The sequence below is a fragment of the Asparagus officinalis genome, chromosome 5, assembly GCF_001876935.1.
Source record: "Asparagus officinalis chromosome 5, Aspof.V1, whole genome shotgun sequence".
NCBI classification, from domain to species: Eukaryota; Viridiplantae; Streptophyta; class Magnoliopsida; order Asparagales; family Asparagaceae; genus Asparagus; species Asparagus officinalis.
Window position 1 is genome coordinate 64,783,411 of NC_033798.1, and position 23,711 is coordinate 64,807,121.

At 45.8% G+C, this 23,711-nt stretch overlaps 2 protein-coding genes across 2 annotated transcripts; both read left to right on the forward strand.

The window, feature by feature from the left end:
- On the forward strand, positions 481-3,488 carry LOC109841935 (protein NRT1/ PTR FAMILY 4.6-like). Its single transcript, XM_020410859.1, has 5 exons — positions 481-489; positions 771-864; positions 2,313-2,530; positions 3,181-3,400; positions 3,484-3,488. The coding sequence occupies exons 1-5, from the start codon at positions 481-483 to the stop codon at positions 3,486-3,488; spliced, it is 546 nt and encodes a 181-aa protein (XP_020266448.1).
- Positions 3,522-5,169, forward strand: LOC109840155 (protein NRT1/ PTR FAMILY 4.6-like). The gene is made up of 3 exons (XM_020408682.1): positions 3,522-3,621; positions 3,708-3,823; positions 4,179-5,169. The coding sequence occupies exons 1-3, from the start codon at positions 3,529-3,531 to the stop codon at positions 5,023-5,025; spliced, it is 1,056 nt and encodes a 351-aa protein (XP_020264271.1). The 5' UTR covers positions 3,522-3,528; the 3' UTR covers positions 5,026-5,169.

A 23,711-nucleotide genomic window follows, 5' to 3' on the forward strand; every position in this document is an offset into this window, starting at 1 on the left:
TGAATCTTGATATACATAGTAAGATATAAGATATGATCAACACACAATCAAAGGAAACCAATAGTATAAAAATCACTACACACAATCAAAGGAAACCAATAGTATAAAAATCACTATTTTGATTCGTTCATAAAGAGTGACCACGACTTGAATCCGTCTACTTGTCAATGTATTTCTTGACCATATTAGATGGAAATTCTTTGGTCATTAACATAGAGTATAAGATGATCAGAGCTCGTTTTGGCGGCTTCGAACTTCATTGAATGGACAATGTCAACCCATTATTACAGAGAGGGTGATAAAAATACATAAAGAATGAATCACATGAAATAGTCCTACGAATAAGAAATTGGGATATAGCTATTCCCATGAGCTAATCCTTGATAGAAAATTAATGGTCAGCTCTAATTAATTGGTACAGAATACTTGACTTGTTCCAGTCTTGTGTTCAGTCTCTAGTACTGACCTTGGTGTACTTTTATGCTACTGGTAACTCTCTCTTGCAAGTTAAAGCAACTAATAAAATAGTTCACATTTGAAAGAATATATGTAACATCAAGTGCATATTAAATGTCATCTTCTACCAGTATAAATTCCTGAGCACGAAGATTTAAGCCCCACCAGCTTTGGCGTCATCCTGGAGAAAGTAGGATAGAGTTGAAGCTCTCTCATACTCATGGTATACATGCAAAAATCTCTCTCTTATCTTAATGCATTGTGTAACTGCTATTTTCTCTCTATATCATTAACCTTCATTTTCAATAATGTAGGAGGAAACTTTAGTACCAGGGAAAGTGGATTGGAGGGGGAGACCAGCTAAGAAAGACAAACATGGAGGAAACTTCAGTTCCTTGTTTATACTGGGTAATTCCGAAAGGAAAGCGCAAACAAACACATATACATACATGCATGGACACACACACACACGCACGCATTTCATGTTCATGCGTATATGCGTATGCATATACATATATACACACCTAGACAATATAGTTATATACATGTTTATATATTATTCTGTATGTGCGTGTGTGCATGCATGTTTGCACATTCTAGGAAAACGGACATTTTAGTCATGTGAAAATTCAAATTAACGCATTACATTATGACATAAATAAAAAGGAATAAAGAAAGAATTTCAGAAAAGTCTATATAAACACTTAACTCCAATAGAATGCTACTACTTATCCCAATAGAAATTATTATCAACTTGCACTTGTTCAAGAAATAAAAGCACAATAAATTCTCTAAGTTAATATGTTCATTCATTAATTTGTTGATAGGTGGCATCGGAGTTTCATGTTTTTATTTTAATTTCCCTTGTGAATATGGAGGATGATGCATTGTCTAGAGTCTATGACTACATTGTACCATTTCATCGCCTTAATGCGTTTCACAGAAGTTTGACATATCAACTTAGAAATCAGTTATGGTTCCTTAATTGGTCATGGTTGACTGACTATTTTATATTTTTCTATTGGAAAGAAAGCCTATTTAAAAATTCGATCATAAGTATGAATCATTGTATGATCTCCAGTTGGTAATTAACTACAAATTTTGAATCAACTGAGATAAATAACTAATTTCTAAAAAAATTTCAAAAGGAAGTCAAACCTAAGGAATTGTTATTAATATTCTACGATGACAGATTGCTTATGTTCGTTGGTTAAATCATTCCTTTTGTTTTAGGATAAGGAGAACTCTGATGGTTACCAATATTCTTAGTAGGGTGTGTCTATAACAAGCATATACAAATGACTTTCTTGTTAGAGGAAAATATGTGAATATTTGTGGCGCTTAAGCAAGAAGAAGTGGAATACAAATCCTATCATAATCATTCCCGTAGGAGTGGGGTTGTCTCCACCATAGACAGAATAGTTAAAATATATGTGAATGCTATATATAAATCACCTGATAGAATCTTTACTTGAAACACTATCCCAGATTAATGTGGGAACTTTTCTAAAGAAGTTCCACTATTATGCATGTTCGCCTCAAGAATACAAACTAGAGCTGTATTGGAGCACTTTTCATGGTAGAGAGCTCACATTGCATGCACAATTAAAACATATTTTTAAAAGTTGTACCGGTCAATAAATTAATAGGCCAGGTTTCAGCTCGATGAAAGGCCACTCTCGACTTGGAGGAGTCCATTAGAATACAAAATTGTAACCTTAACTCTTATCACAACTTCAGACTTTTAGTGCAGTGGAGGGGTTTTAAGATAATTAATCTATCATCAATGTTTAGTACTAATGCATGTAACGGCTTTCTATATATTCTCCTTACTGATCACTTTGCTCCTTATGCAGCTCTCTATGGAATGGACAGCTTTGCCACATTGGCACTAGCCGTTAATATATCCACATACTTCTTCGATGTAATGCATTTTGACTTGAATGAGTCGACTAAAGTGCTTACAGATTTTCTGGGGACAAGTTACATCCTGACTATAGTTGCAGCCTACGTTTCAGATGCCTTGTTAGCCAGATACAAAGTTATTCTCATATCAGCTTCAATTGAAATCCTGGTAAATTACCGTTATTTTATCCTTTCCCTTTTACTACGATTGACTTTTTCAAAAGAGTGAACTATGAAAATTAAACTATCTGAAAAGTAAACTATCTGGTACCTAAAGGTCTATTATTAATCATCCAACTTCATTAGTCAACTTTAGAGAACTTATGATTTAATCTATAAGCTAAGTAGCCCTTAAATGTATGCATATTCAGAGCTCAACGCAGTAACAATTACTAAATTGAGCGATCTAGAGGGACATATTACTGATTGAATAGTATTCCTTAGAAAAGCTTAACTAGACAGTAAGTAATTTTTGTCTGAAAATGAGATAAGTTTTTGAATTGGACCTGTTTCAATGATATATTAACTTCTTCGCAGCAATTTTATCTTCTATTTATTAACTAGCAACATCTACATAAGATGTTTTTCTGAAAGTTGACATCAACATATGGTATAATGTTCGTGATTCATGCATGTATATTACAACATTAGATCTTGATCTGCTATCGAAATGGTTAACTCCGTCCACAACTTATTTTCCAAATAATCATCTCACGGCTATCGAGAACGAATCAAATCAGATAATTCTCTTTTCATGGGTATCCATTTCTTTGTTTCTTTGTTATTCATACATATCCATTTTGTTCCTTCTTGGATTAGGGACTCATATTACTAACAGTGCAAGCCAAAACTAAGACACTTAAGCCAACCCAATGCATTAATCCCTTCGATCCCACTTGTGAAAAAGTCCATGGAAGTGATTCTGCTTTCCTCTACATCTCTATATACTTAATCGCCATCGGCACAGCTGGCATAAAGGCCTGTGTGCCAACTCATGGTGCTGACCAATTCGATGAGGACAATCCAAAGGAAGCGAAGAGTTTGTCTGCTTACTTCAACTGGCTCTTGCTAACTGCTAGCATTGGAGCAACAGTGAGCTTGATACTAATTGTATGGATTCAGACTGATGTTGGTTGGGGTTGGGGCTTTGGTGTCTCTCTCATTGGCATGTTCATTGGTACAATCATCTTCGTCATTGGTACTCCAAGATATCGCGTTCATGCTGTTCAGAAAACTGATCCAATTTGTAGTGTCGTCAAGGTTTGTGGTCCCTTGAGAACTGACATTTCTCTGTTCATTTCCTCAGTTCAAGGAATATTGATTACTCCAGCAACTTTGTGTTTCAGGTTTTTGTAGCAGCATACAAGAACCGTAAACTTAACCTCCCTGAGAATCTAAAGCAACTGTATGAAATCCCTTATGCTCAGGATGTAGATTTTCTGCCGCATACCGATACTTTCAGGTTTGAATCTTTCTCTCTAAGTTTATTCACAGAATAGCTATTTATCAGTCCTGTTCAATTTTATTAGTACTTGCACCTCCTATGGCTTGTGATTGCTTATTTTTCATTAGTTTTTAAAACTCCTATGAGAATCATGTGATGGTCAGACTTAGACATTCGCAGAGAGCATATCCCATTTGGTTCTCAGGAAAGTTTAAAAACAGCAGAAAAAATCAGGACAAGTAGCTAGACTCCATGGTACATATAGCTCACCTGCAAATAACCATTCTATCTTATCCAGAGAAATTTCTAAATTTTAATCATTGCAACATCTTGTTCAGAAACGTATACATTTCCTTAAAATTCTTCATTACAGATTCTTGGACAAGGCAGCAATCCAGCAGTCAGGAGAACAAAACTCAGGCCTCTGCAGGGTGAGCCAAGTTGAGGCCACAAAGATCATCCTCTCAATGATCCCCATTTTCCTTAGTACCATCATCACAAGCATATGCCTAACTGACTTCTTAAACTACTCCATCAACCAAGGCATAACCATGGACTATTACCTCAACAATCTAGAAGTCCCAGCCACACCCTTCTTAGGCTATCTCTTCATGGCCTTCCTCATTCCCCTTTACCATTACGTCTTTGTCCCCTTTGCCCGTAAGTTCACCGGGCTCAGCACGGGCATCACGCACCTCCAACGCGTCAGTTCTGGCATAGTGTTCTCGATCATAGCAATGATTGCAGGCGCAATTCTTGAGGTGAAGCGCAAAAATGTTGCAGAATCACATAATATGGTGGATGCGATACCGTTACAAGAGCTTCTGCCAATAAGTTTCTTCTGGCTTTCGTTCCAGTATTTCTTCTATGGGATATCACAGGTGCTCATATTTGTCGGGCTTCTTGAGTTTTTCTACTCGGAGGCACCAAGAGGTCTCAAGTCGAGCGCAACGTGTTTTCTGTGGATATCGACTGCTATTGGGTATTTTATGAGCAATGTTGTGGTTGACTGGGTGAATGATGCGACGGAGAATAATACGGCTACTGGAGGGTGGCTTGTTGGCTTCAATATTAACAGGAATCATGTGAATTACTTTTACTGGATGCTTGCAGTGCTTAGTTTTATCAACTTGTTAATCTTCATGCTCTGGGCGAGGTGGTATAAGTACAGGTCTCAGAACTCTAAGGTCAGAGTCACGGATGAGAATGTTGCAGTGTGATTTTAGTTTTTCTTTAGGAATGGTCTTTTTCCCCCCTTCCTTTTTTCAAAGGAAATATAAGAATGGTCTTGTTGTATGATATATGAATGCAGTACTGTAAGTATACTTTGCTGGTAATTTTCTTTTGCTTTGTTCTGAATGCGATGTAAGTGACAGATGATGTTTCCTGAGATGTCAATGTTGTCCGATACATGAAATTAAGTAAGAATATTTACTTTAATGTTTTGCTTCATCTTTCAAGAAACAAAGAATTCTTTTGGTCTATGATGCATGATTTATCTGTGAAAACATTCCCATTTTTGAGGAAAACAATAATAATCTAATGTAAATGTAGAAAAAAAAATTGTGGGTGGCAATCCTCATTTTCCAAGTTTTAACCAAGCGGCCCTGTTTACCGAGTAAATAGAGCTCTATGCAAAAGATATCTCCTATTGCACGCAAGACACAAAAGAAGAGTCAATCATGTAGTCCATCAATAAAGGGCGATCATTCCAGTTGCAGATTGAAAAGAGCATAACTGAAACAAGCTGATTAGTCCTCGTATATATCTACTGCGCTGCAACACTCTATTTACAAGTGGGTGAGTTATCGTACGACATTTCATCGAACAGCTGCTAGGCTCATAGAATCTGATGTAGGTCACTTGACGGACTATTCACAGAGGATCAGGATAATTACAAACTAAATGCGGATACATACAAGTTATTAATTTTCGGAAAGAAACGATCATATCTTCCAATCCAGAAGGTGGATTCTTACATATTATATAAATGGTCTATCTCGACGAGACGAAACCAACCGGTTTGTTAGATTTCTAAAATCTCATCAGTATCACCAATTATTAGCAGAAATCCGAAAACAATTAATATTTAGTTTATTTTTAGTAATAAAGTTAGAGCCTATTTAGATTAGGAAACAAATTCAAATTTGATTCATGTTAGACTGATTTGTTTCCTCTATTATAGAGAGTCTTTTTTAGGATAAGATTTAATATTTCCTATTTCTTTATAATTCTAGTCTTATTAGGAGTCTATTTTATTTTTCTATTTAAGAAGAGTCATGTAACCCTGGAATAAACAAATTACTTTTATCAACAAAATTTATATTATTATATTTTCTTCGTGGATTCGAAGTTCTTCGTGAATTCGAAGATCATTCTTTGTGGATTTAAAGAGCACCCATTAGTGAATTCTGTGGTTTATCACTTCCACGTTGCGTTAGAATCATTGGCATTTGGAGTTAGACATCCAAGACAAGATGGAGGTTCTGATGAAGATGTTTGACTTGAGACCAAGCTTGAGGTTAGAGGAATGCATTTGATGGCTTGTTGAGAGAGAAGGATCTGTAGAGATGATAGAAAGCAGATGCTTTTGTAGAAGAAATAGGTTGAGAGTAGAGGCGGGGAAAGGTAAATAGGGGACCCAAAGTTTTTGGTAAACACAAATATACAATATTATGTAGGCCAAATATCAGAAAGGGTTAATTACATGGAGACCCTTTTAAAAAATATCTCCTAAGGACTTGTTTGGATTTGCACCTAGTAAAAGGAAGTTAAGGGAATATAAAATAAGTTAAATTAAGAAAATATATAAAACTTATTTGAAAAATTAGTAAGTATTATGAGATGTGGGAGGCCTTTGGCCTCCCCCTCATTATCCCTCCATTCACACCCCATTAAGTGGGGGTGACTCTTGGGTACTCAACCTATTCACATTGACTATCTATAAATATACATCATAGGCCTTTGGCCTAGGTAAGGGTTTCAAACACATTATCAGCACGAAGTGTTCTTGAATCCCTGAGCCATAAAAAAATATATATATTTCCTTCCTCTTTTGCGCATTGAGATCTGGTTCGTTGCAGCGGGAGCGTTCGACGGATCATCGCAAGGAGGCAGCGTTCTACGGATCTTTAGTATCGATCGTCCCTAGATCTTTGATCTAGAGGTAATTACTATAATCCGTAGAATAATATATGACAACTGGAAAATTAAAAAAAAATTGTTACTATTCACCGAGGGTTACTATTCACTCGGGAATTTTTCAGTTTATTAAGCAATTTTATTGTTGTTCATCTAATCTAATTGCTTTCATTATTTGTTGGCATAACTAGTAATTAATACTATTAGTTAATTGCTATTCAAAAAATAAATAAAATAAAAAAAGAAATGTTTATGTGCTCATGTTGATGAAACTGGCGAGAAGTTCTGCGGCTTCTGCTAGTTTGTAAAAATTCATATATTGTGTTAAATTTGCACATTTACGCTGATAGCATTTCCTATTACCATGAATATTATTTGGTTTTGCTTAGTATTAACGGAAGTGACCATTGCTAGGGAAATGCTCTTAAATTACATATTCTTGAGAAGAAAACAGTAACACCAACACCAAGGTATTATTGTATATGTCCAGTTAACATGACATAAAATCATATTTGGCCCCTATAGTTTTTAATGCTATTCTTTAAACACATATACATTTTTCTAATGGAATGCTAAACCCTTGGTTGTTTCAGAGTTTCCATTCAGGGCACTTGCATTATTTTTTTAATCATCACTTGTTATTTTCAAGTTCAAACTCACAATTTCTACATGTGGCCGGAAAGGAGAAAGCATCGTGCTCAAAGCACGCCGGGCGGTCACGCACAGTACAAGTGATCGGACAGACACTTCATCGATCTGCGAACTCATAAATGCGGTTCATTAATGCTGGTCAAATCCACTCGGATAGCAGTCGTTTGTTGCCTCACATACAAGAATGGGCCTTCCCATCGTAGGTGACAGGACATAGAACACAATCCCTGGAATGACCGTTCATGATATCGAGGAACGGCGAGACGTCTCTGAAGAGGATGTGGTCACATCCCACAATTCAAGGAGAAATCAAGTTGTCCTTCTTTCATTTAAAAAACCCCTTCCAGCACGATGGAAGAGAGGTCGCAAAACTTGGAGAAAAAAGAGTTGAGACCAAGCTGTTAGCAAATCCTTGCATTACAGCACTGCTGCCTAGTTCCGAGCTCCGATCGCCGACGAACCAAGCAGACCCGAACTCCATTGCCCCGAGCTTCTACTGAGAACTGAAGCTCTCCAGCAACCTCATTCAAACGGTCCAAGGGAAGCAGACTCGACCCGACCATCGAGCGAAGCGTCCTATAGCCACCTAAAGTCCCCACACAAAACAAAGAGGGCCTTCCCTCTGCTTCTGTTGTAAACATTTGATTTGTTAGTTTGTAATAAGCTTTCTTATAAATACAAACGAAACTCCTTCCTTCGGAAGAATCAAATTTTCACCCTACAGAAGATGGCGACCACAGTGGGAGCAGCTGTTTCATCGAGTGAAATGGTGGTGGCTCAATTTGATGAGGTTACTATCGGGACGACAGTAGAGTCCCTCGAAATCGAGTTCGACCAGGCCAAGTACGAAGAATACTTGTCCTCCTCCTCCTCGGGTGGCAATGCGTCCCGCAAACGCCACAGAGTTGTGCGCCGAGGCCGACCTCAGACGGTCAAAACCTCCACACCCGAGGGTTCCAACCGAGTCTCATCGGAGGAGCCCACTCCCTCGCGATCGATCAAGGCCAAGCCAGAGATCGAGCGCAAGAGGCAAGGGTCTGCCAGATGGATCGCCAAGCGGTCCACACAGACACCTACCTCGGAGGAAGCGCCGGTTCACTCCGGCACAAACCGCAATGCCACAACCCACGGTGATGTTCTCCCCGCTGGGAGAACTAACCAACAGCGACGGCAAACACCCGTCAGACAGGGGGTCCAAACCTCCATTTCTCATAATGGCCTGAACCATCACACAGGCCCGAGAAACACTAGACGGGAAGGCAAGCTGCCCGACCTCAGAAGGCCCTCCAAATCAGGAGCGTCAACCGAGGACAGCAGAGCCATCCGCTCAGGAGGACTTCGCTTCTCAGGTCATATCCCTGATGCGAACAAACCACACCGAGCATACGAGCTTACCCAAGTAGGCGAATCCTCGAAGGCTGGCGAGCCTCGCCATAATCATTTGGCGGATAAACGTAAAGGAAAGGAAATAGGCGGTTCCTCCCGAACCCGCTCTTCTAAACATGGGGTCGAAACTCGCCCACGTACTGGAGTTCGCTCAAACGCGAAGACTCGCCAGTCAAGGCGAGATCGCCTGACTCCAACACCAAGGCGTTCCACCCAACACGCGCCAGAGAGAGCGCCCAAAAATCTCTCGTCAGCTCACCAGAGCGACTCTTCTGAGGCCGGGGGTTGTCACCAACCACCCGTAGAAGACCTCAGAGAATTCTTGACTCGCAAACGCACTATTCACGAGGCGAATCCTCAGTGTCATTGCGAGAGACTCATCCACACGGTCCTCGCCGACTGCCAATGCGTTGGAACGGCGAAACCTTCGGTATTTGAGAGGCTTTCTCAACAGGCCTCTCGACCGAGGCCCTCCCGTCGAAGGCGCCGTCACCAGAAAAGACGCGCTGCTGACGACCTGGAACTCTCATCCGCCACAGTCAACATGACGGATAAAGGGAAGGCGGTACTCTCCGACTCGCCAGACTCGGACTCCGTCTTAAGACCTAACACCCGGTCTGCCCGACGCCGGCAGGAAGGCATATTCCAGCGAACCCGTAGTCGCCGGGGGGTAAGTATTGGGTTTGACTATTCCACCCTAATACCTCCCTCCTGCGGCGAAGATGAGGTTCATTCGGCGGCGGCCACATCCCAGACCTCGCGCTCAAGTCAAGACGCGCAGGCGAGGGCGCACATGACCGATACCAACCACGAGCAGACAACGGCTCAAAAGTTGGCACCCGGTCCGCCCGACGCCGGCAGGAAGGCATATTCCAGCGAACCCGTAGTCGCCGGGGGGTAAGTATTGGGTTTGACTATTCCACCCTAATACCTCCCTCCTGCGGCGAAGATGAGGTTCATTCGGCGGCGGCCACATCCCAGACCTCGCGCTCAAGTCAAGACGCGCAGGCGAGGGCGCACATGACCGATACCAACCACGAGCAGACAATGGCTCAAAAGTTGGAGGCACAGCAGGCGACCATCGACTCTCTAAGAGAGATGATGGAGCAACTGCTGAGCAAGAAGAAGAAGAAGAGAACCCAACGTCCCTTGCCCCGGCAGACTAGGGATAAAGAATGGGTACCACCTCACCGTCCAGCGGCTGAGACGGAGGATGATCGACAATCCGATTACTCCTCCAAAACATCGATAGGAACGTCGCACACCGCGGATAGCACCCGTGACAAAAGATTCGACGAGTTCCAGGACCAACTGAACGCGCTGAAGCTTCAGCAAAACATGAACAAGCTGGGGGTGGTACGTCCCTACCCTATCGAATGGGACACGATCCCATACCCGGCGAAGTTCAAGCCGATCAGTTTGGTCCAGTTTGATGGCAAGGGGTCACCCTCGCAACATATCTATTACTTCATGGCGCAGACCGGATTCCTCACCGGGAACGACGCCATTCTCACCCGACTATTCATAGGTACCCTCAAGGGGGTGGCCTTTGAGTGGTTCCGCAAACTAGAGCCTGGCTCCATCAAGGCATGGGCCGACGTCGAAAAGCTCTTCCTCGCCCGTTTCTTCGACGACGACACGGAAGTGTCAATGGCCACTCTCCTCGCTGAGAAGCAGCGTAAGTCGGAGTCAGTTAACGACTTCGTAAAGAGATTTCGAAATCGATCAGTCCACTGTCGGGACCAAGTTTCCGAGGCGACACTGATTGAGATGTGCCGCAACAATCTGTCAATCCACATCCTGTCCAAAATAGGGGCAGTTGAAACCCGGACTTGGAAGGAACTTGTTCGCCAAGGCGAGCAAGTTGAAAATATGATCAAGAGGCTGGAGGCCGAAGAGCCACAGTCCAAAAAGGGAGCAGCAGAACCAGCGGCGCCAAAGAACCCTCCTCGATCGAAGGGAAAAGAGGCTATGGCCGTAGACTCTGCCGCGGCGCCAAAGTTCGTTCAAAAGCCGAAACCCAGGCAATTTGAACCACGCCCCCAGCGGCAATATGATTTCAAAGAAGACCAGGTAGTGGCGACTCTCGACACTCTACTCAAGAGTGGGCGAATTAAGTTACCAGAAGCCGCGAAGCCTGAGGAGGCGGACAAAACCGGTGACCCAAGTTACTGTGCATATCACAGATTCCTTGGGCATCACACAACCAAGTGCTACGTCCTCAAGGACAAACTCCAGGCCCTCTACGACGCGGGGGTCTTGAAGAAAGAGAAGGTCCAAAAGCAGGTGACGGCGAACATGGTCACTTTGAGCTTTGGGACGGGTCTCCCGGAGGTTCAAGCTCCGGCGGGGATAATTCCTATCCCCAAGGCGGTTTTGAAGATCACTAACGACGATCCTCACAACCAGCGGGAGAAGGGTTTGGTTCCACAAACTCTGCCATCAGGGCAAGTGATGTGGGTCCATCCGGACCTCCTCGACGACGAGCAGTGGACCGCACAGCCTTCCAAGGAGGCTAAGAGGAAATATTGCAACGTTGTCACCGCCATCCTGGATACAGACGACGCGGCGATGACTGCCTTAACCGACTCTGAAGAAGACACCAACGTCTTCGCCACGAGAGCCGGAAAGGAGTTTGCAAAACAATATCCCGCGAGGACGGAAAACCCAGCAGGACCTCCCGCGAGGCCGGCCGCAGCAGTCCCTCCCAATCCAGATGAGCCAAGTTCAAGCCGCCAGCCTTACCGGTTCAACGTGCTCGCGCAATTGAAAAGCATACCCGCGCGAATCACCGTGTACGACCTCCTCCGGTTGTCTAGGCCTACCCGGGAAGCCTTACAAGAGGCGTTGGCTGACGCAGAGGCGTTCTCGACCCATTTCTCAAAAGAAACGGAGATCGAACAGGGCTGTACAACTTGCTGCCAAGTCTCAGAGAGACAGATCCCCTGCATCACTTTCACCCCCGAGGACATGCTCATCAAGAACACGTCCCACGACCGGCCGCTGTACTTCACAGGATACGTCGGCTCGGCGAAAGTGGATCGGATCCAGGTTGACCCGGGGTCCGCACTGAGCATCGTGCCCCTGAAGCTAATCAAACATTTGGGGATACCGTCGAAGCGCCTAGCCTCGACCTCGACTACCATCTTCGGCTTCAACGCCACAGGGACTCGGCCACTCGGCAAAATCCGCCTGAAATGTCGGATAGGCGACATGAAGACGGAGGTGACGTGCTACGTTATCGATGCTGAACCCTCCTACAACATACTCCTGGGGCGTCCGTGGATTCATGGCAACCGGATCGTTCCATCCACGCTACACCAGTGTTTGAAGTACGTGGACGACTACGAGCGGGTAAGAACGGTAGTGGCCGACAAACACCCCTTTAAGGGCGTCGAGAACTACTTCGCGGATTCTCTGCTATACCAGGACCCCGACCAGCCACCGGTGGAAGAACTAGAAAGTGGCAATGAGGCGGATAGCGAACCTGAATACGGTGACAGCTTAATTCTGAACGACTTTGAGTCGATTGTAATTGGTTATGAGAGTCACCATGTAACTAACGCCGTTCAGGCAGAGAAGCTTATCATGAATGAGAAATCCGACCTTGCTTATTTGTCGTCTTGCTCCTCGTCCGAAGACGACGCACCTAATAACTCATGGTCGACACTCTACAGTGAGTCTTCTCTACACTTGCCGGTATGTTCATCATACATCTTCAAGACGCGGCCGATCGAGCCATCGCGAGCTGTATTCGTCGTGCCAGCACGGAAGAGGTATCGAAAAGACATCATCTTCGGTCGAATCGATCGCCCCCTACGCACGCTATGGGACGAATCTGAGGACGAAGACCCAGCGCCCCAGTTCTCGCAATACAGTCGAGTGGCAAAGCGCATAATGAGCGACATGGGGTACGACCTCGATCACTCGCTTGGAGGGCCTGAATTACGGCTGAGGACGCAAGACGGTCATCAAACCCGCCTACGTCCCCAAAGGGAAGCCCTCAAATTACTTCAACAGGACTAGGAGAGGCTTAGGCTACTCCTCCTCCTCATCGGAGTGTTGTTTTTACGTCGACGAGGATTCCGATTACGCATGTTCAGGAGATCAGTCGTCAACAACCTCGGCCTGGGACTCCGACGTTAGCGTAAGGGATCTGTTCGATGGCCTTACAGTCAACATGGCTACAGTAGACCCCGCCGGAATGGCAGAGGACGAACGACTTCCACTTTACGACGAGACATGGGATCGCCATGTTAGCGCCCAGTGGAACAGTCGCTTCGAACAGCGCGAACCACCAACTGAAGACGAAGTCCTCCAGGTGAACATGGGTACCGAGGCGAATCCCAAACCCATATTCATCAGCGGCAGTCTGCCTCCTCAAGAAAAAGAGGATCTCATCGCCCTCGTACGGGAATACATTGACGTCTTCGCCTGGAATTACGAGGATATGCCTGGCCTGGATCCGCGGGTCGCCACGCATCGCCTCAACATCAACCCTGACGCCAAGCCAGTCAAACAACAGCAGAGGCGGTTTCGCCCCCAAATCATGGAGGCGATCGAATCTGAAGTAAAGAAGCTGATCGAATCCGGCTTCATCAGAGAGGAGCAACACCCCGACTGGGTGGCGAATATTGTTCCAGTCTTGAAGAAGAACGGCAAGATCCGCATCTGCATAGACTTTAGGAACCTCAACGCCGCGTGCCCTAAAGACGAATTCCCTCTGCCCATCACGGATGTCATCATTGACAATACGTGCGGATTCGAGAGGATGTCCTTCATGGACGGCTTCTCGGGGTACAACCAAATCAAAATGCACCCCGAAGACGAGAAGCACACTGCATTCAGGACCCCCATGGGGGTGTACTGCTATACCGTCATGCCGTTCGGACTCAAGAACGCTGGCGCAACCTACCAACGAGCCATGAGCATGATCTTTCGAGATCATTTGCGAAAGACGGTCGAATGCTATGTGGACGACTTGGTCGTGAAGAGTCGCCATAAGGAGGATCACCTCCAAGACTTGAAGGCTATGTTCGAACTCATGAGGACTCATCAGCTCAAGATGAATCCTACCAAGTCATTCTTGGGAATGTCTAGCGGTAAATTCCTCGGTTTCGTCGTCACGACGAAAGGGATCCGAATTGATCCAGACAAGGTGCGAGCTATTCAAGAGCTCCAACCACCCCGAAATCTTAAAGAGCTGAGAGGCCTTCAAGGACGACTGGCTTATATCCGAAGATTCATCTCGAATCTCTCGGGCAAGTGCCAACCCTTCTCTAAGCTGATGAAGAAAGGTACCTCCTTCGTCTGGGATGAGCCATGCCAAAAGGCTTTTGAGGAGATCAAAGCTTATCTCTCAAATCCGCCTGTCCTTGCGGCGCCAATCTCAGGAAGGCCATTCCTCATATACATACGGGCTATGGAACATTCTCTGGGTGCCCTCTTGGCTCAGAACGATGATGCAGGCCACGAGCAGGGCATCTACTACCTGAGCAGAACCTTGCAGGGCGCCGAGCAACGGTACCCAATGGTCGAGAAGGAATGCCTAGCCTTGGTGTTCGCTATCCAAAAGATGCGGCACTACTTGGTTGGCCAAACCATCCATGTCATCTCCCGGATGAATCCCATTCGGGTCTTCATGACACAACCCGCAGCGCTAAACTGGCGCCTGGCCAGGTGGGCACTTCTGCTCTCTCAATACGACATTCATTTCATGCCGCAGAAATCGGTCAAGGGACAAGCCATCTGCGATCTCATGGCTAGTCACCCGCTGGGGGAGAAGACCGATCTATTCGAAGATCTGCCGGATGAACCTCCCGAAGCCAATATGACTTCGTCGCCGGAGGTGTGGCAGATGTTCTTCGACGGTGCGTCCCGCGCAGGCGCGAGCGGCTCTATTTCTGCAGGAGTGGGAGTGGCCCTCACCTCCCCGCATGGTCACGTGTTTCCCCGGGCCTTTTCCTTGACGGAACCATGTACCAACAACGTAGCCGAGTACAACGCGTTGCTCATAGGGCTCGAGTTAGCCAAAGAGCTCGGGATAAAGCATCTGGAGGCTTATGGCGATTCGCAACTCATTGTCAAACAAATGACTGGCGAATACGAAGTCAGGAATGAAGATCTTATCCCGCTCCACCGAGCAGCGGTCAGACTAGTGGAGTCATTCGAGAGCTTCCGTATTGAGCACGTGCTCCGTTCAAAGAACACCCATGCGGATGCTCTCGCATCCTTGGCAGCTAACTTAGCCCAGCCTCCTGGAACGACCCAAAAGGTCGCTGTCGCCAGCCGAAAACTCTTTCGACCCAGAGACGTCCCAGAGGCAAACGCCACTCATCAAGCCTCGGGTCAGCCAGATCAGGAAGACTGGCGTCTCCCGATCATCGATTATGTCCTATACGGCATGTTGCCTGAGGATTCGAAGGAACGAGAGTCTATCCGGCGACGTGCCTCGCGATTCTACTACGATTCAACCACTAAAACGTTGTATCGCAGGTCATATGACGGCTTGCTACTTCGCTGCCTTTCAAAAGCAGAGGCGCAAGAAGCCGTACGCGAAGCACATGACGGCGTGTGCGGAGCTCATCAGCCCGGACCCAAGCTTTGGGATCGCTTACGTAGGATGGGCTACTTCTGGCCTGGGATGGTTACTGATGCAGTCGCTTATGCTAAGCGATGTTACGAATGCCAGATCCACGCCAACTACATGCACCAGCCTCCTGAGGATCTACATCCGACGAGGGCATCTTGGCCCTTCGAGGCATGGGGGATGGACATAGTCGGGCCAATTTCTCCACCATCGGCGAGAGGCCATCGCTTCATCCTCGCGATCACCGACTATTTCTCTAAATGGGCAGAAGCCATCCCCTTAAGAGAAGTCAAGACTAGCGACGTGATTAAGTTCATTAAGCACCATGTCATATACCGATACGGCGTACCCCGGCGTATCATTCACGACAACGGCACGCAATTCGTTAGCCATGCCTTCACCCGGTTCTGCGACAAACTCCGGATACAGAACCTCTCGTCCACGGCCTACAACCCTTCAGCGAATGGTTTGGCCGAAGCTTTCAACAAGACGATCATCAAGATCTTGACCAAGCTGACTTCCACTAGCAAGCGCGACTGGAATGAAAAGCTAGGCGAAAGCCTGTGGGCATATCGCACGACGGTTCGCACACCGACTGGCACTACGCCCTACTCGTTGGTATACGGCTGCGAAGCTGTATTGCCGTTAGAGATTCAGATTCCATCCCTCCGCGTCGCCTTATCAACAGGAATGACAGCCGAGGAGAATCACCGGCTTCGACTCGCAGAACTCGAAGCGCTGGACGACAGGCGACTGGAAGCTCAGCAGCACATCGAGTTTTACCAAGCTCGGATGGCCAGGAGCTTCGACAAGAAAGTCAAGCGCCGAGCCTTCAAAGAAGGAGAGCTCGTCCTATCCGTCCGTAGACCAATGATCCTCACTTCCAAGAAGAAGGGGAAATTCCAGTCCAAATGGGAAGGGCCATTCGTAGTAGAGACAGTCTACTCGAACGGCGCCTATCGCCTCGTCAAACCGAACGGCGATAAAATCATGATGCCCATCAACGGCAAGTATCTGAAGAAGTACTACCCATAGTGCTCCTTCACAAACTCCCACGAGTGCAAGAGTCTAAACTGGCCCTCAGCGCCCTCCAACTGGTACATGAGGCTAAACTGCTCCTACTTTACCCGTTCGGGCGAAAGCCTCTGACGGAATCCAATTCGCCTATCTTCTCCAATGAGATGGCGGATCCACTAAAGTCGTTCATATCACGACAAATCCATCCAATTCGCCTATCTTCTCCAATGAGATGGCGGATCCACTAAAGTCGTTCCAATCACGACATCCCCCGTCAAGTTAACATTAAACCTCTGACAAAATCAACTTACCAATCCTCTTCTAAAGGATGGTGGGTCCTCAAAGTCGTTCCAATCACGACATTCCCCGTCAAGTTAACATTAAACCTCTGACAAAATCAACTTACCAATCCTCTTCTAAAGGATGGTGGGTCCTCAAAGTCGTTCCAATCACGACATTCCCCGTCAAGTTAACATTAAACCTCTGACAAAATCAACTTACCAATCCTCTTCTAAAGGATGGTGGGTCCTCAAAGTCGTTCCAATCACGACATTCCCCGTCAAGTTAACATTAAACCTCTGACAAAATCAACTTACCAATCCTCTTCTAAAGGATGGTGGGTCCTCAAAGTCGTTCCAATCACGACATTCCCCGTCAAGTTAACATTAAACCTCTGACAAAATCAACTTACCAATCCTCTTCTAAAGGATGGTGGGTCCTCAAAGTCGTTCCAATCACGACATTCCCCGTCAAGTTAACATTAAACCTCTGACAAAATCAACTTACCAATCCTCTTCTAAAGGATGGTGGGTCCTCAAAGTCGTTCCAATCACGACATTCCCCGTCAAGTTAACATCAAACCTCTGACAAAATCCGCTTACCACTCTTATTCTGAGAAATGGTAGCCTCCCCCCACGGTCGCTCCAATCGCGACAAGATCCCATCAAGTTAATGATCACCTCTGATGGTTGGCGCCGTTATTCTTACGAATAGCATAGCCTAAGTAATAGCCTACCATGCGACGTGCTATTACTTCTGTCAATAGTCACACTCCTACGTCCCTGAACTATTTGACCTATTCCAGATGTCCTAACATTGCTTTAGGATAACTGATAGGTAGAGTCTACCAGGCGATGACTCCTACCACAATCAATTGTCACATTCCCACATGACGACAATTGTCGAACACGGTTCGACAGACAACCTGTCTGTCGGTTCCCCCATACAACAACTCGCCGAAAAGCGAGTCGAAGTCAAGTTCATCAGTTGGCCGTAAAGGCGAATGTTTGTTCTTTATTGCGATCCAAGGGTTACTCTCTCGATCCCGTTGGAGCTACAACGCGAAGATCGGAGTTAATCCGATCCCACGCTATGAGCAACAGAAAGCAAAACAAGAGCTTAATACGACTAAGTCCTAAACAGGACAATCAGTGGATCGTCAAGTTCAATTCAAATGCCCAACGGCGCAGTCAAAGAGAGAAAACTGTATGCGCAAAGCAAAGGTGAACAGAATAAGCAAAAGGGCCACTACGGGCCATAATTTACATGAGTTTTCAGTTTAGTTGTGATGCCCGAAGTACCAACTAAGTTGACACAAAAAAAAAAGTTCAAGAAGACAGAAGGATGGACTTGAACACGGCATTACAAAAACTTCAGCAGGCTGAACGAGCCGATCTTCGCTTTGAGCTTCGCACGCTCCGCAGCCCGCTGGATCCTCGCCTTCTCCTTCCGCTCCGGTTGCCGCCGGGCCAACTCCGCCTCGCTGGCTTCTTCCTCTTGGCGAAGGAGCTGGAGCTCCTGGTCCACCGCCGCGGCAGCTTCGCCGAGCCTCCTCACCGTAAGCTGGCGCTCCCGTAACTTCGCCTCGCCGCGGAGGGAGCCAGCGTCCTCGAAGAAGGCCCTGTCCAGATAGGCATCCATCCGGTCCAGCACCGCTTGTTGACGCCTCCGCAGACGTTGGAGCTCGGCCTCTTTCGCCTGAATCCTTTTCGCTCGCTCTTTGCGCTCGAGTAGATGACACAAAGAAGGGGGCGGCGGCTCATCAGAGGAATCTTCGTTGGCCAATTCTTCGAGGCGGTACATCCACCCCTCAATGCGCTCAAGCTCCCGCTCACATCGCCGTGTGAGCGAGGCATCACCCGCACGGCGAACCGCCTCCAAACACGCTTCCACATGAGGGAGCGCGTCGTAGTAACGTCCGTCGCCAACGCTGACTGAGATGGCAACCCCGTGCACCAAGCCCACCAATTCCTGGAGGGGCACGAAGGCGGGATGAGCCAAGGGGTCCGGAATCGCGGGGACGGCAGCCGGAGCACCAACGTCGACGACGGTGGAGGAAGAACCGACACCCTCCGCACCACTATCATTAGAAGAGGAAGCCATGAGAGAGAGAGTTCTTTTTCGCAGAGATCTCTTCCTAGCGGATTTCTCTCGAAGCGGTAGGGACTCTGCTGGAGAAGAGCAAGTGCAAGTATATATTCCGAAAAATTTAACGGTGGAGATTCATCACCCCAAGCGATCAAGCGGTCCAAACGCCCTGCGACGCTTCGAACTCGACGCCATTAAAGGCTGCTCTCGAAACCCCGAACCGACAGATCGGATTGGGCACGAGAGGCGAAGCGACCGGTCGCTTCACCATAAATAAGCATTAATGCGCCTGCAGACTCCTGGCTGGCAAGCACTTGGCCCCGCCGACTGACACGTGGCACGAGTTTCGCCCGTAGTTGGATCTCCGACTGTTGGACAAATTCGCTGACTGCTCAAGTTTCGCCTGAAGTTCAAACTCGCCGGGCAAATCGGGTCAGGTTTCCAACACAAGCCCAACATCGTACGGAGTTCGCACGTAGTATAAACTCGCCAGCCGTTGGGTTCCGTTCCCAAGCGAAACTCGCCAGCAAAGGAGTTTACTCATCTGCTTGAACTCGCCAACAGTTGGGTTTAGCACCCAAGCGGAACTCGCCGCGATCGAGTCTCGCCTGAAAACAAATTAAGTCTCGCCAATACGCAAGCAATGAGCGGGCACAAACCTCATTGGGACTTTAAGACAGTACATTTGAACAAAGTTATGTTTTCTGCAAATTGCGAAAGTCATAATAACATGTTCAAAGAAGCAAAACATACACCCAGCGTTTCAAGACAATACATTTGAACAAAGTTATGACTTTAAGAGTCATGGCATAGTCCCAAATGTAAAAACAAGCAAGCAAAACATCTTAATACAGTCCTGAGGCAGAAGTCTCAGTCGAACACGCTGAAGGTGGAAATCTCCTCTTTGACCGCCTCAACCTGGCTCGCGTGGTCTTCCCGAGCCTTGTTTTCAGCAGCCTTCCGGATCCGGTCCTCGCGGTTCGACGCAGCGGCAGCATCTGCTTGGCGCAAAGCTAGCAGGCGTCGAGTCTCTGCCTCAGCGTTCTCATTAACCTTGACCACGTCAGATTGGAGCGCCTTCCACTTCGCCTCCGCCTGCCCTAACTCGGCCCTCAGGCGAGCCATGGTATGATTGAGATCAATGACTTGCTCCTCTAGCAAACGTTGCTGGCTCACCCAAAAGTTAGCCACAGACTCCAAATCCGCTATCTCCTTGGAGCGGGTTTCCTGTTCCAGGGCTTCCTGACGCCCGAAGTGAGCTAGACAGGATGCCATTTTAGCCTCCGGACCTCCCCGTAGCAAGTCCTCTAGCACCATCATGCGTGGCTCCAAGAGACGGAGTTCACGCACGCAACGGGTAGCGAGACGGTTTTCACCTGATCGCCGTAAATCGGCCACGCGATCATAGAGGGACTGCCTGAAGCTGTCAAAGCTACCCATACCGAGTTCGACGAGGGAAATTGCCTGCCTTACAGCACCTTCGAACTCTTCAATACGGGCCTGCCACGGTTGAGACTCGGAGGGAACAGACCTCTGGCCCGGAGCAAGCGTCGTGATGGGAGGAATTTCGAGGCAAGGTTCGGCTCCCGGCTGGGGAGCGGGATCCGGAGCAGCGGAGTTCGCACGGCCTTCAGATTCGTCGTCTGAAATCAGAATGGGATCGGCCGCATGCTCCTCGGCAGCCGGCACCTCCTCTCGACCTGTAAGACGCAACAAGCGATACAGGGAACAGTTGGGGGAGGAACACCTACTAAACTTACACAAAAGTTGAAGCAAGGAGATACCTTCAGCAGCACCCGAAGAACCAGATTCTTTCCTTTTCTTGGAAACAACCCTCTTCACCTTCGGCGCCATTGGGGGTATGAGGAAGAAGAAAGTCGGGTCCACTCCGGGGAGACCTGTAGATCCTCTTAACAGAGGATAGGGGCATTAAATACCTAAGAGTCCTAGGCGGTTACTCGAGACTCGATTAGACCGTTCAAGGCTGGAACAGTTGAAGGGTAAGGCCGAACAGATCGGATCTTATCTGGACGGACGAGATCTAACGGTTCGTGACCACGATCTGCAACGACGGCCCGAATCGGGCGCGAGAGACGAAGAGGCCCACTACTTCGCATTAAATGCGAAACGGCTAGCCCACGTCCCCTTAACTGACGTACACGTGGATTAACACGCGGCCCACTGAAATCGGAACCCGATCAGAGCCAGGCTTCGCCGTTAGCTCCTGCGAATCCGCCCGCGAACAAAATTCGCCCGCAGTTGAAGTAGACTTGCAGCCGAAATTCGCCAACAAGAATTCCTCTATAGTTGAGGTTCTCTTACGACCAAATTCTGACCAATGCATGATTACGAAAATGGAGCACACACGTAAATGACAATAAGCCAAGAAACAAAAGGGACAATTTCATTCATGAGAAATTGTTTACCGGGTGCTAAAAATGTTTATATGGGTTATTACTAGCTCAAAAGCTAGATATGGTTGCCTCTCTTGATTTTTGAATCAATGATGATTTGATTTTACATTTTTGGATATAAACTTTGATTTATGATTTCTTTTGATGGATTTGTTTTTATTCGAAAACTCTTTTTGCATGATTCTCATGTTTCTCTTCTTTTGATTTCATAAATCTAAATTTACAAAAAAAAATTATTTTCTTAGACATGGAACACTATCTTTCACTTTGATATATTTATATATGTTCTCATTATCTTTTGTATATGAGTTGGGTTTAGCATTTACTTAGCATTCATTGCATATATTCATTAAGGTATTTTGATAGGGGGAGCAATCCCTATACTTGCTTCATACTCACCCATGCTTATTTGTAGGGGGAGCTTTTGCTCTCTTATTCTTTTTGTCCCCTTTTTGATGTTGTCAAAGGGGGAAAAATATTGTGAGTATATTCTTTCTTGTTTATATGCATGTGAATTATAATTTATATATTCATTTCCTTTCATGCATATATCCTTTTTGTAAATTGTTTGTCATCATCAAAAAGGGGGAGATTATTGGCCCTCTTGTTTTGATGATGATTTACAAATAATTTACTACTAATGTTGTTTGTCTAGTGTTTGTGCATTCCTATGTATTATAGACAAACAACGTTGTTGGAGGATGGATGGAATAGCGCTTCAACGACGATATCAAATGGATGTTGGTGGAATTGTGGAGTGAAGCTTATGCAATTCAAAGTTAAAGATCAAGTTCAAGCTTCATCCGCGAGTTTACCAAGTTGAGCTACATTGAAGACCAGATCAAGCTTGGGTAACTTAGTTTAGGTTTTATATTATGTGTGTTAGTACTTTAAGCTCAATCATATACACACATACACGGTTTGGTTTTTGGTTTGATAGTTTTCTAGTTTTACTATGAAACAATTGAATATAATTGGAAAACATATTTTTGTTTCATACTCATATGCATATATATGATTTCATCAATATCATGTTTTAGTGCATTATATGTGTATTTTGATAAAATACTACATTCATTTTTATAGACTTCATAACAATAGTTTTACATCTTTCTTCAAGTCTATAAAATCATTTTGTAAAGTTTCAAAAGTTGGTTTAGCCAAAATATCAAAATTCACATGTTTACATTTTCGTGTTTTGGACTATTTTGCAAATGATAATATTTTTCATTTGGGAAGTCCTTTCTGATAACCATTCGCTGTAGCATGTTTATTATTATGTCTACAATCATTTCCCAAAGTTTTACATTTTTTGGAATTTATTTGATATTTTTAAACAGCACTTTAAAATCAGCAAACCAGTTTTTGAATATGTCAGTTTTCGGTCGACCGAATTGGTCGACCGAACCTGAGTTCTCGTGTTCACTAGGCGACAGAGAGTTCGTCGGTCGACCGCCACGGTCGATCGAGAGCTTCCTTCGGTCGACCGCACCGGTCGACCGGATAAGTCAGCTGGTGTTTTTCTCGTGTTTGACCTGGATAGCGGTCGACCGAAATTTCCGTCGGTCGAACCGATGCAGTTTCTGTCGGTCAGCCGTGAATTTCTTCGGTCGACCGCCGCTCGTTCTGACTGCTTCTAACGGCTACTTTTGTTACCGTTGCTGGGGTGTTTTTGGTCTTTTGTTTTTGGGAGTTTGGCTGAGTTTGAGAGGATAAAATACCAATTGCTGATCTCTTTTCAGGTTATGAAGAAGAGTTTTAAACAAAGTTTTTAAACAAGGGTTTAGGGTCTTTACTGTCTTGTTTAACAAGATTCGGGTTTCTGTTGTTTACAAAGAGGAAGTTTTCACTCGCGGATTTGAGGGGATTCATTCTCAATCCCTCTTCATCGCTTCTTCCTTTGTTGGTTATAGAGAAGTTTTCTAACTCTTTCTCCTAGCAATCTTCGTTACTTGATTTTCATATTCCTTACTATTGCTAAGTTTGCCTATTTGCCAGTTTAGATTTTACTTTTACTCATTGTTACAGCACACCCACATTGAGCTTATTGTATCTTTTCGATACATAGTAAGTATTAGAGGTGGTGAGAGATTGTCAACTTTAAGCTTGTGCTTAATTTGAGTTCTCATCCAATAGTTGAAGAACAATCATTTTGGTTATAATTTTGCTTATTGGACGAGATTTCACTGTAATACACTGTACACCGACGAGGAGTGCTGTGGGTGAGCAGTGCGGGGATCGTCCAAGAGGGAGGTGGCGTCGGTTGACGTGCCTTAGGAGGAAGGGTTGTAACCAAGCACTTGAGGGAGACACGGCTAGGTTCACAACACTTAGTGGTGTA